The sequence below is a fragment of the Gracilinanus agilis genome, chromosome 4 (genome assembly GCF_016433145.1).
Source record: "Gracilinanus agilis isolate LMUSP501 chromosome 4, AgileGrace, whole genome shotgun sequence".
Classification (NCBI taxonomy): Eukaryota; Metazoa; Chordata; class Mammalia; order Didelphimorphia; family Didelphidae; genus Gracilinanus; species Gracilinanus agilis.
Window position 1 is genome coordinate 451,188,818 of NC_058133.1, and position 14,178 is coordinate 451,202,995.

The following is a 14,178-nucleotide window of genomic DNA, read 5'->3' on the forward strand; positions in this document are numbered from 1 at the left end:
TTCTTTTAAGGAATTCTTCTCTCTCCTACTCATCCATAAAGTCTTCCCTGTTAATTCCAATCCAATTTACTCTCCCCCTTCCAGGAAATTAAAGATTTTTTTTTCTATGCCAATCCCCTGTTGTTTATACTTATATTGTTTTTGATATGCCCTATATGTTGTCTTACAGTGTTATTTAACTCTTAATCTGAAGCCTTCACATAGGTTCAAGCTGGAATTTCCTTAAGGGTAGATAGCTTGAAAAGAATTTAGGGTATCTGGTTTATTTATTGTACAGATGAGGAAACTGAGGGTCTTGGGGTAAATGACTTCCTCATGGTCACGCAAATTATGTCAGTGCTAGAATTTGAATGCAAGCCTCTTCACACTAAATCTGTTTTTTTCTTCAACTATCAAAGTACTATAAAACACAGTAGCAACCATACTGCAAAAACTCTGCATATACCTAGTAAATCAACATCCCTTTAATGCTGAATTTTGCCTGGGATGCATTTAAATGAGATTAGCTTAATATTCTCTAAGCATAAAGTCATAATGCTTTGACATTTCAGAGAAATATATGCCTGCATAGTAATGTGTTTCGCATATATGTATATACATACATACACACTCAAATAACAAAGTTGAGGAATGGAGTAAACATGTAGAAATGCTCAGAAATCTGGGAGCTGAGAAACGATTATATATTCAAGAACAATTTGTGTTTAGATGAATATTATCCATTGAATAGGCATTTTTTTCCCTTAGATAACAAGGGCCCACCAACTTCTTCTAATATTCAGAGTATAACAAATTCAAACAGAAAGCACATACTACCAGAAATGAGTAAATTACTAGAGACATGTTACGTTTACCTAGTGGTATCAGTGATTAGATGTTCAAAATAAACAAACAGAGAAAGCAATTTCCTCCTTGGTATGAACAGCTCTCTTTTAGATGATATTTAACATTAAGCAAAATAAGTGAAATTGTTATTTTACTAGATGATCAGTGAGGAAAAATATTACCTCAGTTCTCTAAAACAGACAATCTATGAACTTCAGAGACTATTTGCACTGTCATTCTATGTCTCAGAGTCTCTTTTTCTGTCTCTCTGTGTTCCTGTTTATGTGTCTGTGTCTCTATCTTTGCCTTTGTCTCTGTATGTTTCTCTGCTTCTTTCTGTCTCTGCCACTTTCTCTCTCCTGGATAGATGCCTTGTATAAGTTAAATCAGAGACCTGATTATCTTTCTTTTGAAATATACAAAGACATTAATGAAAACACATTACTTCCCTGCAAATTAAAATGCCATCCTTCACATTGTCAGGTCTGGTAAACTACAAAACAATGAGTAGGAAGTATGGAAAAAGTTATGGAGGAAACAATGCCTTAAGTCCACATATATACCTTTCACTCTGGTTACAGTTTCCCTATTCAGAATGCATTTCAAGCATTCTATATCCCCACATGCAGTAACAAATATTTTTTTTTCATTTAAAAAGAAATGCAGCATAGTCTAATAAAATCAAAAACCTGTTACACCTTTTCACCTTTCCAAAAAGCTCTTTAAAATGTTTTCCCTATCTAACATTCTAGTATGCTCTTTAAAAAATTGAACAAGAGCTTTTAAATGGAAATCTTAGACTCAGTCATCAATAGAAACACCATGATTAAAGATGATTCAGCTCAGACACATTCTGTCAGCAGCTGCCATTCTCTGAAGAGATTTGACATAGAAGTAAGCTGCATTTAGTAATGACTACAATTTTAATGTGTTGCTGCATTACTCATTGACTATAAAAGAAATTTGTTTCTCTAACATAAAGATATAGATAAAATAACATAATTGCTTTATGCTTATTTTCTTCCATCATCACTTTCTTTTTTTCCTTTTCTTCCTCCCTCACATTCTTTCCCAATTTTTTTTGCAGTCATTGGACCATAGACTTAGAGTTAAAATAGATCTGAAAGTTCAAGAACAGCACTCTTATTTTACAGACAAGAAAAACGTACATGGTCACAGAGATGTCAAAGGCAGGATTTGAACTAGAATTTCTACCTCAACAGCCAGTTACTCTTTCAACAAAACTGCCTCTCTTAATTTCTCAACTTCATCTATTGTTTCACTTGGGTCCATTCTAAATATCTCTCTTCATGCCTAAAAGAGTGTTTTGAGTGGCAGCTATGTGACTCAGTGGATAGAAAGCCAGGCCTGGAGATGAGAGGTCCTAGGTTCAAATCTGGCCTCAGATACTTCCTAGTTATATTACCCTCGGCAAGTTGCTTAAACCCAATTGCTTCACCCTTACCCCTCTTGCCTTAGATCCAATATTCAGTATCAATTCTAAGAGAGAAGGCAAGGATTAAAAAAACAAAACAAAACAAAACAAAAAAAAAAAAACAGTGTGTTGTGTGAATACCTATTCTTTCATTGAGCAAACTTGGAATTTTAGAGCAGATTTGGAATAATAAATATCTTCTACTCAAACAATCTCAGTTCATGAAGTAAGAAAGGACAAGAAGGATTTGACTCAGATCACACAGATAGTTTCAGAGTGACTTTTCAAACCCAGTTTCCTTACTGAAATGAGAATTTGTTCTACTACTGCGTGTTACTTTTCCTCTCTACTCTGAGAGTCCAATATCTACTACTCCTGTCTGTAATGATATCTAATCTAAGTAGACTCCATAATGTACCAAGTCTAGAATGCATAAAGTACACAAAATGAAAAAGAACCTAGACCAATGATTCCCAAAGTGGGTGCCACCGCCCCCTGGTGGGTGCTGCAGTGATCCAGGGAGGCAGCGATGGCCACAGGTGCATTTATCTTTCCTAATAATTGCTATAAAAATCTTAAAAAATTAATTTCCAGGGGGCAAAGTAATATTTTTCTGGAAAGGGGGTGGTAGGCCAAAAAAGTTTGGGAACCACTGACCTAGACCAAAGATATATAATACTGACCTCTTCAACCTGTCTCAATGGCAATAGCACAATTTTCCCAAATTGTGTCATAGAAGGAATAATACAACAAATGCTCCCAAATAAGTGTGTGTATAAATATCCATATCCATATGTATCTGTATGTAGAATTGTAGGCATATATATGTATAAGTATACACCCACCATTTTGGCTATTTTCAAATAATCATTTAATTTCAACTTCCCTTCTCTCCAAAAAATTATTTATATTACCTGATATATTTTAAGTATAAATTTTCTTATCATAATGCAAGACTTAAAAAAGAGAATAGTCATGGACTTTTATTAGTAAGACACAACTGCAAAGGTCCATAATTTCATTAGGCAAATTGAGAGACAAAATTATGTCTTCTAAAAGGGTATGATCTGGTTATTTTATGATCTAATGAGGTGGTATAAAATGTCTGAAAGAGGCAAAGAGGGAGCTATCTCATCAGCATTCCACTGTAATATAATATCATAAAGCAAAAGAATAGAGATGTAAGCCTAAAAAGATTCTATTAAATATACCAGTAAAACGTACGTATATTAAGTTCTTCCACAGATGATTTCTGTCTCTTCCTTTTCAAATGTTATGTAATTAACAGGTTTCGTTTCTATACTCTATAAATGACTATGGTTGTTCCAGGTATTTGAAATAGTTAAGTCTAAAATCCTAGCAAAATGTAAAGGCATTATATATCTTAAATTATATAAATATAATATAAAATTCTAGCAAAAGGTAAAGGCATTATATATCTTACTATGATGAACAGCCAAAAGACAGTGTTGAGGAACACAGGAAGTGTATTAGAAAACCATGTTATTTATATATATATAAATAAAATTTTAGCCAATTGGAGATGATTAGCTTAAAAGAAAGGTGGAATGTCTAGCTTAATAAATCTAAGGATGGCAGTGGAAGTGGATTATGTTAGTTCATTGCAGTTCCAGGGAGCAAAACTAGGATCGATGGGCAGAGATTATAATAAAGCAAAGGGATAGACCCCTAGGACCAGAGTCAGGAAGAATTTAATTCAAATCTGGCCTTGGACATTTCCTAGGTATGTCACCTAAATCATTTTACTTGTTTATATTCACTTTATTATATGTAAAATGAGCTGGAGAAGGAAATGGAAAACTACTTCTCTGTCTTTGTTAAGAAAAGCCCAAATGGGATCATGAAGATTTAGATGACTAAACAATGACAATAAAAATTCAGTTCAGAATAATGTAGGATTTTTGAACATCTAAAGTTGTTAGGAGGTTTTATAGGAAGCAGCTGGTTCTCCAGAAAATTCTCCAAATTCTTTAGGAAGAGAAGCAGCATTGTTAATGAATAGAATATTGTGATTAAAGTTAGGAAAACCTGGATTCCAAACCTGATTCAGATAATTAATAGCTATGAGATTATGGGGAAGTCCCTTAACCTCTCCATGCTCAGTTTCCTCAGCTGTAAATAAGAGGGGAGTGTTGTATCTAAAGACCTCTAAAGTCCCTTCTGGATTTAAATCTATGATTTTATGACACTGGATGACTAACCCTTAAAGACATGGTAGGAAGAATTATGAATTAGAGTAGAGATGGGATGAGAAAAATCTCTTCCAAAGCTAGGATTATATTTAGGATTTTTCTTTTCTTTTTCTTTTTTTGAAGCACCTTCCTTTGTGTTTTCTTTGAGTATGTATGAATGACAGAATCCCTGGGTTCAAATTCTGTTGCCACTTATATACCAATTATATAATGTTGAAGAAGTCTTAAACTCTGTGGACCTATTTACTCATCTTTAAAAGGTGGTTGAATTAGATGCCATCTAAGTTTCTTTCAATGCTAATTCTAAAACTCTGAGATCCCAAATGTCCAGTCATTTTTAGTTTTGTATTATGGATATAATGACTAATAGATATATCATATTTGGGTAAAGATAAAATATGTTTAGTTACTTTGTTTATCCCTACAACAATGTCCTCTGTTAGACCTTTCAAGTTAGTTTTTGCCCTGGAAAAAGAGTCATTTGGAGTTTCCTCATTTTAAAATGAGGTTGGATGACATGATCTCTATGTCTTAAAGTCTTAATCTCCAGGTCCCAATATTCTTTGAGACTCTAGAGTCACAAATACAACCAGTCATTTAAAGCATTCAAGAAATTACTACTCCAGGACAATTTAAAAACTGAGAGAAAGAAGATGATTAAGATTTTTTCCCCAAAGGAAGAAATAAATGAGGATATAATCTGTGATTGACCAATTTTCTGATAATTTTTAATGTTGCATGAGTTAAGGCAATTTTCATAATTATTTAGATGATTAGCTTTCATATTTATGTGGAAATTATTTACATCATTAGCCAAATGATAAACTCTATAAAATATACAGGTTCAGTCTGAGTGCATTTTGTTCATACTATATGGTAGATTAAACCTTTTGTGACAAAATGTTGAAATGAATAAAATAAAAGTCTATTGAACATATTACATTTATGTTTCCAAAATTTTGGTGAGTAGGAAATTCTATTACTTTTAAAATATATTTTCTCCTTAAAAGCTGCTAAGGAGCAAGTGAATTACTTCTACCTACTGATAGCAGGTGGAAACAATATTTTAGTTTAGCCTAAATCTCTTTTATTTATGTACTCATTAGCAAATGTAATTAGTAGAAAACAATCACTGATTGATATGACTGACAGGAGTTATCTATAGCCTCCCACAATGTGTCAGTGAAATTATTATAGTATGAGTTCAAATAAATGTGAGTAATCATTTGTTAAAATGTCTAGCTGAATGATTTATTAATATTACTTACAAGTGGACCAGGCGGACCCTGAGGACCTTCCCCACCTTTCAGGCCAGGTGCTCCCTAAAATAAAGCGAAATTGAATATAGATGATTAGAATATAAAAAAGGAAAGGGATGATGATTTCTAAGGAAATGAAACTGTCAATTCAAAGGATTTTACAGAGCAAATATGATTAAGTTTAGAATAAATTAATAAAAATAAACATAAGATTTCATAATTCTACAACCATATTTATGGGCAATTAGTTTTTATTTAGATAAGAGTTAAGAAAATGTCTCTGTATAAAAGTAAATTCTTATTCTTTATCTTTATGTTATTGTACCTGAGCTCCAGGAAGGCCTCTTTCTCCTGGGAAACCACGAAGTCCTGCTGGTCCATCTTTCCCTGAGACACCTGGAGGACCAGGGTCACCCTATAAAGATTTTATAAACATTTAAGAATAGGGTGCTAAATTGACAAATGTCACTAATAAGCCATGATTATCCCACTTTAATTGAATATTAAGACTTGAGTTTGACTAAAGATGAACATATGCAATGGAAACTATACAGTGATCCCTCACTTATCATGGGAGTTACGTTCCAGAGAATCCTCAAAGTAACAGCATTATATTTATTTTATTATTTACATATACATATTTTAAGGTCTTATAAACCCTTCTCATTCTCCTATAAATCTTTTCCACACTCTTATTAACCTATAGTCACTGAGCTAATCAGTGCCCAGGATATAGAACAGTGCTGTGGTTGGTCACCTTTCATTCCATCAGCCAATAGTGTGCTGTGATAAATGTAAATACAGAATTAGATATTTTAAAAAAAACCCATAATACAGTGAAGCCTTGATAAGTGAATGGCAATATAGTGAGGGAAGACTGTATATTTTAAAATAAGATGATTGGTATACCCAGTTAGATGCAAGTATAAACAACTATGATAAATGGAGTATAAATTTAGGAAAAGCAACAGATATTTTAATATTATAGGCAATTAAAACATTTTTAAAGCTGATTTACTGTTTAAGTAATAGTATATAACAGTATAACCAAATTTCTTTAGTATTATCTATATTTTAAATAAAGCATATATTTTAAAATATAACTAAATCATAGATAATTGTGGCAATCACTTTTCCATGTATGTTGTTTTTTATTAAAACATAAGTTCCTTGAAAAAATAATAAAAAATATAACCATTACTGAGTTACTGACTCACTTAAAATATATTACTTACAATGTATATTATTGTAACTCTATTATTCCATTATTTACAGAAGCATTAAATAATGTGTAAATAGTTATAGCAAAACAATATATGCTTAAAATGTACTTAAAAACCTATATATTACCTTTGCACCTTCTTTTCCAGCTGCACCAGGAAGTCCTTGCTCACCAGGAGGCCCTGGAGGTCCAGGATGACCTCGTTCACCTATTGGACCAGTTTCACCAGTTGGTCCCTGAATGAAAGAAAAACTCATTACAACGACTGCTTATATGTAGCTAAGAAACAAATACAATGATACTTTTTCTTTTCACAGTGAGCTTATGCCATGTTCTAAAAATCTCCTCCTGGAAACTCACAACAGTTTTATTTTTCCCAAATTGAAAGCACATTTCATCCTTTTAGCATCCCTCTAAAAGAAAGGCTCCTCCCTGAATCTCCATTTAGGAGGTCTCTCAGCCCACGCATGTCATTGTCCTTTTCTCGGCTATACTCTGGACTTCCTCAACCAAGGACTCTCTGAGCCTATCTTCCCACACTCCCATGTGCCCCTTCAATTTCCTTGTATCTGTTGTTTTCTCCTTTTAGAACAGTTCCTTGAGGTCCAGAACTTTCTTTCTGATTATATTCCCAGTGCTTTACCCCATGCCTAAGGACTTAATAACATATGGTATATGTTATAATGCATAAGCATTTGATAAATACTCATTGACTGACATGTTTGAGTTCCTTAATAAATGAATTTTAAGAGAATTAAGAGACTATGATTCTCAGTATTTGGTCATTACTAGAGGCTACTGTAAGGCTATCTTTGTGGTTCTCAGGTTCTAAAGAATAAACAAGATCGTTTCAACTTCTGCTTGACTGAATGATGTTGAGTTCCACATATTTCACCAATTTTCTTTTTCAATCTAGCTTTACAGAAGATACTCCAGATCTTTGAAGATAAAACTTGGGATTTAATTTAAAGAGGTTTTAATTATATTGAGAAGTGAAAAGTAAAACAAATTTTAGTAAGGACAAGCAAGGGTAGTATAGGTCAAAGAATAAAAATGGCAATACAAATAAAAATGTGAAAGGATTTATTCTTTATATTAAATATATTGGGGAAAATCCAATCAATGAAGAAGTATTTACTGAATGTTTGTATTAGCTATAAATTCTGAGCATTATATTTAAAGCTTTTCATTACTTGGTTCTAACCAATTTACTGACTGACTGACTGACTGACTGACCGACCTCTCTTTCTAGGTTTATTTCATCCTGTTAATAGTATCCCATTCTACACAATAGCCAAATAGGTATACTTGCTGTCCTCAGTATTACATCACTCATTCTTATACCCTTGTAAAGACTATACTCTTGGGCATATAATCTTTCCTTAATTCTGTCTCAGATTCCTCAGCTTTGCTCAAGACTGTGCTCAGGGACAACTATAGTAGATCTTCCTTCTCAAAAAGTCAAATACACATTCACCTGTTTACATAGTGGACCCACCTCCAAGCTAAATATAAGCTTTTTCCGAATAGAAGAAAAGATAATTTTCCATTTTGTTCTTATTTTTCTAGTACCTAGTAAAACATATTACAAATAGTAGATACTGAGTAATTTCTTATTAGGTGGGGCTGGATTAGGTGGGATTGTTCTAAATAAATATATGTTAGATTAAATTCTTTTGAGTTTAATGCCTACATGATATGGTAGCAAAAAAAAAAAAAAAACTACTTTGAGTATGTAGGTGGTACAATGTTTAGAGTTCCAAGCCTGAAGTTAGGAAGAATCATCTTCATGAGTTCAAATAAGGTCTCAACATTTACTAGTTGTATTACCCTGGGCATATCAGTTCACCCTTTTTGCATCACTTTCCTGTAAAATGACCTAGTGAAGAAAATGGCAAAACCAGTCCATTATCTTTGCCAAGAAAACTCCAAATGGTGTCATGAAGAGTTGGATGTGACTTAAAACCAGTAGAACAACAACAAAAATACTCATGATAATACAATGTCTACAAAAAGGAAGCTGCAGACCTTTGCTTCAGTTAGTTGCTATCTGCAATCTGTTCTATTTCTCATATTTTAGGAGGAAAATTGGAAATCTGAAGACCATCCAGAAAAGGATGATTAGGATGAAACTTGAAACCATGATATGCAAGAAATTGATGTTTAGTTTGGAGAATTAAGAGTGTAACAGTGGTTATCACAGTTGTCTTCAAATATATGAGGGGCCATTGTGTATCAAAAGATTTTGATTTGATTTGCTTTATTTCAGGATGTAGTATTTACAAGGAATGGATAGATGTTACAGAAAGACATATGTTGGCTCAAAAGAAAACTCAATTTCCCCCCTTTCTTGGAAAACTATCCAACCTTATGCATCCAAAGCTGCCCATGGGTTGCTATCAGTAACGATTTTCTAGGAGAGGCTATTTTACCACTTAACTTGTCAAGTACATCATAGAGACAAATCCTATTCAGGAAGAAGTTAAATTATTTGACCTTTGAGGTCTCCTCCAGTTCTGATTATCTATGGTTCTAATAGAGCAGAAAGCAGAATGAATAAAATTTTGATTGGTTTAGAAATGATCAAAACACTGTATTCATATCTAATGACAAAATATTTCCACAAGGAGAGAAAAAAGATGACAATTATCTTCACATTTTTAAAGCGTTATTCCTTCAAAGAAGTTTTATAGTCGTATGGTCTTGAAAACAATAGCAGTCAGGAAAATACAGGCAGGATTTGGTTCAATTATAAAAAACCTCTAACAATGTCCCAAAATGGAATGCATTGTCTAACGTGGCAATGAAAATATGGGAGTTTGATTTAGAACAATTCCGAAGATTTCTACAAAACCTAAAATTCTGAAATTCAATAATGCTGTTTCCAATTCTAGTATCTAATATGAATTTGTCTGAGAACCAGGTTAGAAAAACGACTAAAATATTGAGAATTTAAAATAGTTAAAAGGTATCAGCATTCAAAGTAAGATGAGATGTTATTTTGAACGACTTTGCTGTCAGTGAGCCTAGGATCTAGAGTATTTCTTGGAGAAGTAGCAAGCTATCTATACAAACATCCATTGTTTAGGTCTTTTCTTTCCCTTTGCACAAGTGTTCCCCTGCTTCCCATCTTCAGAAATGTGACAAGACTCAGTCAAAAGGATCTCCCTCTGGGATTTCCAGGGATCAGAAAGAACCCCCTAAATAACCCTCCTGATCTGTGACTTCCCTAAACCCAAACTAACAGTGACTCTTATTCCTTGAGGTGAGTTCTGAGATATGTGTCTGAGGAATCCTGAAGCCAGGGAGATGGGATTTCCATTTGCTCAAGGCTACAGGAAATAAATAGCCAGCTGCATTCAGTTGCTGCAAATGCCACATTGAAAAATGTCAGGTCATTTAAGTGCCTCCAGAGAGTTGCTGCTTTGTGGTGCTACCATTTAATCAGCTTTCACTTAAACTTGTTATGGCAAGAGGAGGCTGACCAGCTGTGCTCTAGCTCCACTTAGCATAAAACAAAAGAAAATGGATTCAATCTAAAGCAAGAAGAATTTCAGGACCAGGCTATTCAGCAATTGAATGTGTCGATTAGTTATCTTGTGTAGTGTTATCCTCTGAAAGTCTGTTAAAGATCAGGAAATATTCTCTGGTACCTTAGAAGTTTGAAATACAATTCTGCCTAAAGGCAATAGTTTTACTAAGCGACCCTTCCAACCTTAAGAAATTTTAATTTTCTGATTTCAATAATTCTATTATTTCTATTTCAACATCACATAATGTGCCAAATAAATGTGTTGATTGACTTAACTATTTGACCAAATTAAAGAGTTAGAAGGATCTCTGGAGTCATTTAGCCTGATATTAACCAAAAACAAAATTTTCCTACACAATGTACCTACCCAGTGTCAATTTAAAGATCTCCAATGAGAAGGAACCCAAGACTTCCCAAAGTAGTTAATTCCTCCATGTGGACAGCTCTAAATCTTTCATATAATTTTTCATTATTTCAAGCTTAAATTTGACTCTGCAACTTCTGCTCATTACTCTCACAGTTCTATTCTCTGGAGCAAAGCAGAATAAATTTTTCAACAAGATACTCATCCTAGTAACAATCATGTCCTCTCATCCTCTTAAGTCTTCTCCATAACCACAAGCATCTTAACATCTTGCTAAATGCTACAGAGGTAACTAGGTGGCTTAGTGGATAGAGTGTGGAACTTGGACCTAAGAAGACCTGAGTTCATATATGTTCTCAGGCACTCACTCCCAGTGTGACTCTGGGCAAATCACTTAACAACAACTCTTTGGCTTAATCCACTGGAGAAGGAAATGACAAACCACTTCAGTATTTTTGTCAAGAAAACCTCTTGGAGAGTACTGGAATGATATGGTGCATGGTGTGATGAAGATTTGGAAATTATTTAGTTCCACGGTTACAAAAACAAAGAAAACTATTCCCTGCCCACAAGGAGTTTGCATTCTACTAGAAAAAAAACCTAAATATGGCCAGTTCTAATATCATTAGTTCAACAACTAATTCTCCCGTGTTATGAAACCAAAGCTCTTCAATGTCCTTGCTGAATATTTGAACACTTTCTAACTTAACGCACTTATAAGCATTATGACTCATGCATAAATTACTTAACTTCTATGGCCCATAAGCAGCAAAGTGGGATTTATCTATTAATTTGCAAACTCTTGCAATCTGCTTTGAAAATCATAGACAATTTGCATATTCAGATATTTTACTTTTTAGTATCACGGTTATTTGCATACGTCTTGACTTTCTGGTTTATAAATTCCAGGAGGGAAAGGACTTTGTGTCTTTTCTCATGTCTAATTTAGTGATGTATATATATATATATATGTATGTAATATATATATATATGTAATTTTTGAATTGGTATATAGAAAGAAATGAGACCCCTGACTGCACTAAAATAGAGAACTCTAAGATAAGGAAATTCATTTTATCAGTATCTATTGGTACCTTGTCTACATGTTTTAACCTACATGTATGAATTTGTATTTATTACTATGATTATATTTTATTTAATTTGATTGGATCAAATCTGCAAGGGACCCTAGGAATCATTTAGTCTCATTCCTTCATTTTAGAGGTGGGTTAACTGAAACTATAAAAGCTAAGTGACTTGTTCAAGGTAACAAAAATAAGTGTCAACCCAGAGGTTTAAATTCAAGTCTGGACTTTAATCCTAGTGCTCTTTAACCTCAATAAAGCTATCTCCCTTTGACAATACTATCCTTGGGGAATATAATTCATTCATAATTGATAACAGAAGTCTCTGAGGTGAAAATGAAGATCTTTGTTTCTGTATAAAGGGAATAGAAGGATATTCATTATTACAATCAATATAATTCCTATGAAATAATTTTCTTGGTCTTCCACAAAGCCATACCTGTGTTTGAAATAACAAAAGGCTAGTCTCCCTAAAGTTCCAATAAACGCTAATAATTCAGTAAAAATGCATACTGAATAAAGGACACTTGCTGTTTTTTCTGCCTTGAAGAGAGGGAACAGAGGGGAGAACACATGCCTTTGACAGCTTTAGATGATTCCAACTAGGCAGGAGAGGATATAAAAAAAAAAGATTTGAGGTTTGGAAAGATTTAGAGAAGTCACATGATGTTTATATTCTATTCTACTATGTTGCCTTTCTCTTCTTAAAGCATTCCAAATAAAAGGAATAGGGTTTTATTTCTTCTTTATGACGTTCTCTCAGAAAGCAGATTTTGAAGTTGTTTGCCATAGGTCAAAAACAAGTCTTTATATTAGTAGTAATCTCAGTAACATAACCTTTAGGAAGCACTGCTTTTAATTAAAACTAATGAATAGCAATGGAGAACTCATTCAATGTAAGGAAATTCACATTTGCTTTCTACTATGTTTCATCAAAAAGGGAATAAGTAAATTGGATTCTATTTTTTCTCTCAAAGTTAATAGTGAGAAAGATGATATAGAATCCAGGCATAGAACATTTATATTTTCAAATTCCATGTCATTTTACTAATGTGTCTACATTGTTCAAATATATTTTTGAATTTTTTAAACACACAAACACATACTAAAATGCTTTTCTTCTTAGTCTAAAAATTCAGCAGCTATTCATTCTGCAGCAATATTTCATTAGCAGGGCGAAATTTCAGCTTCAGGTATGATTACACAAACCCTTTGAACTTCAAGTCAATTACAGATCAAAATTTAACCCAGAACATGCACAACTTTTCAGAAATAGATTTAAAAAAAGTTTCTGTTTTGAGCTGCTTCTTTTAGCTTGATGCATCTTACAGGTGAGTTTTTTTAACTCATCAGTTTTCCATAAAGATGCTAGTGAGTTGAGGAATAAGTAGAATTTATTTTCAATAATTCATATGCTAATCATTCATTCTTTGGACTTTTGTATTACCTGGCATATTGTGAACACGTTTCCTGTCATCTAGCAATAATAATTTACCCCCTTGGTGCTCAGAGAATCAAAGCTGAATGTCATATTAAAAATTAAATAACCACAAATCAATTGGGGTGGGAGAAAATGAAATATATTACAAACATGAAATTCTCAATTTAATATGGAAATCAAAAGATAGCTTATCTGAGGAACTGCAAGTCCAGAAAACCAGGATTCAAGTTGCCTTTAATGTTAACTAACAAGATGAGCATGGGCTAATCATTTAGTTTCCTAGGACCCTCAGGAAATTGAAATAGTAAATTGTAAACAAGTTGCTGATATAGCATCCCTGGAGAGAATGTCTATAGTGAAACTTCCCTAACCATATGAAATTACATGTCTGGAATTAAAGAAATGAGAGCATGTAGGTTCATCAAATAATCTCATGTCAATGTTCAGTCATCTTAAGTCAGGTTCAGCCCTTCATGGTCTCATTTGGACTTGGTAAAGATATTGGAGTGGTTTGCCATTTCCTTCTCCAGCTTGTTCTACAGATGAGGAAATTGTCCCAGAATTACACAGATAGTAAGAATCTGAGGCCAGATTTGTTCTTGCTCTATCCACTGTGACAGCTAGCTACCACACATAATCTCACAGCTGACCCGAGAAACCATCTCAAAAAAGAACTTTTACTAACATACCCAACAAGGGGTTATTTAGTATTTGCTTGAAGAAGTTAAGTAAAAGGAAGCTCACTACCTCCTAAGGAATATCTCTTTCCCCTATAAACACTTCTAATTCTTGAGATTTTTTT

The 14,178-nt window shown here is 33.4% G+C and overlaps 1 protein-coding gene across 1 annotated transcript in view; it reads right to left on the reverse strand.

Annotated features, from left to right (window-relative positions):
- COL11A1 (collagen type XI alpha 1 chain) overlaps positions 1-14,178 on the reverse strand; it is a 268,654-nt gene that overhangs the window by 89,541 nt on the left and 164,935 nt on the right. Inside the window, exons 35-37 of the mRNA XM_044675498.1 lie at positions 7,083-7,190; positions 6,058-6,147; positions 5,742-5,795 (exon numbers count right to left, since the gene is read on the reverse strand). Of these exons, the coding sequence (XP_044531433.1) occupies positions 5,742-5,795; positions 6,058-6,147; positions 7,083-7,190 (252 nt within the window). The remainder of the gene's footprint in view (positions 1-5,741; positions 5,796-6,057; positions 6,148-7,082; positions 7,191-14,178) is intronic.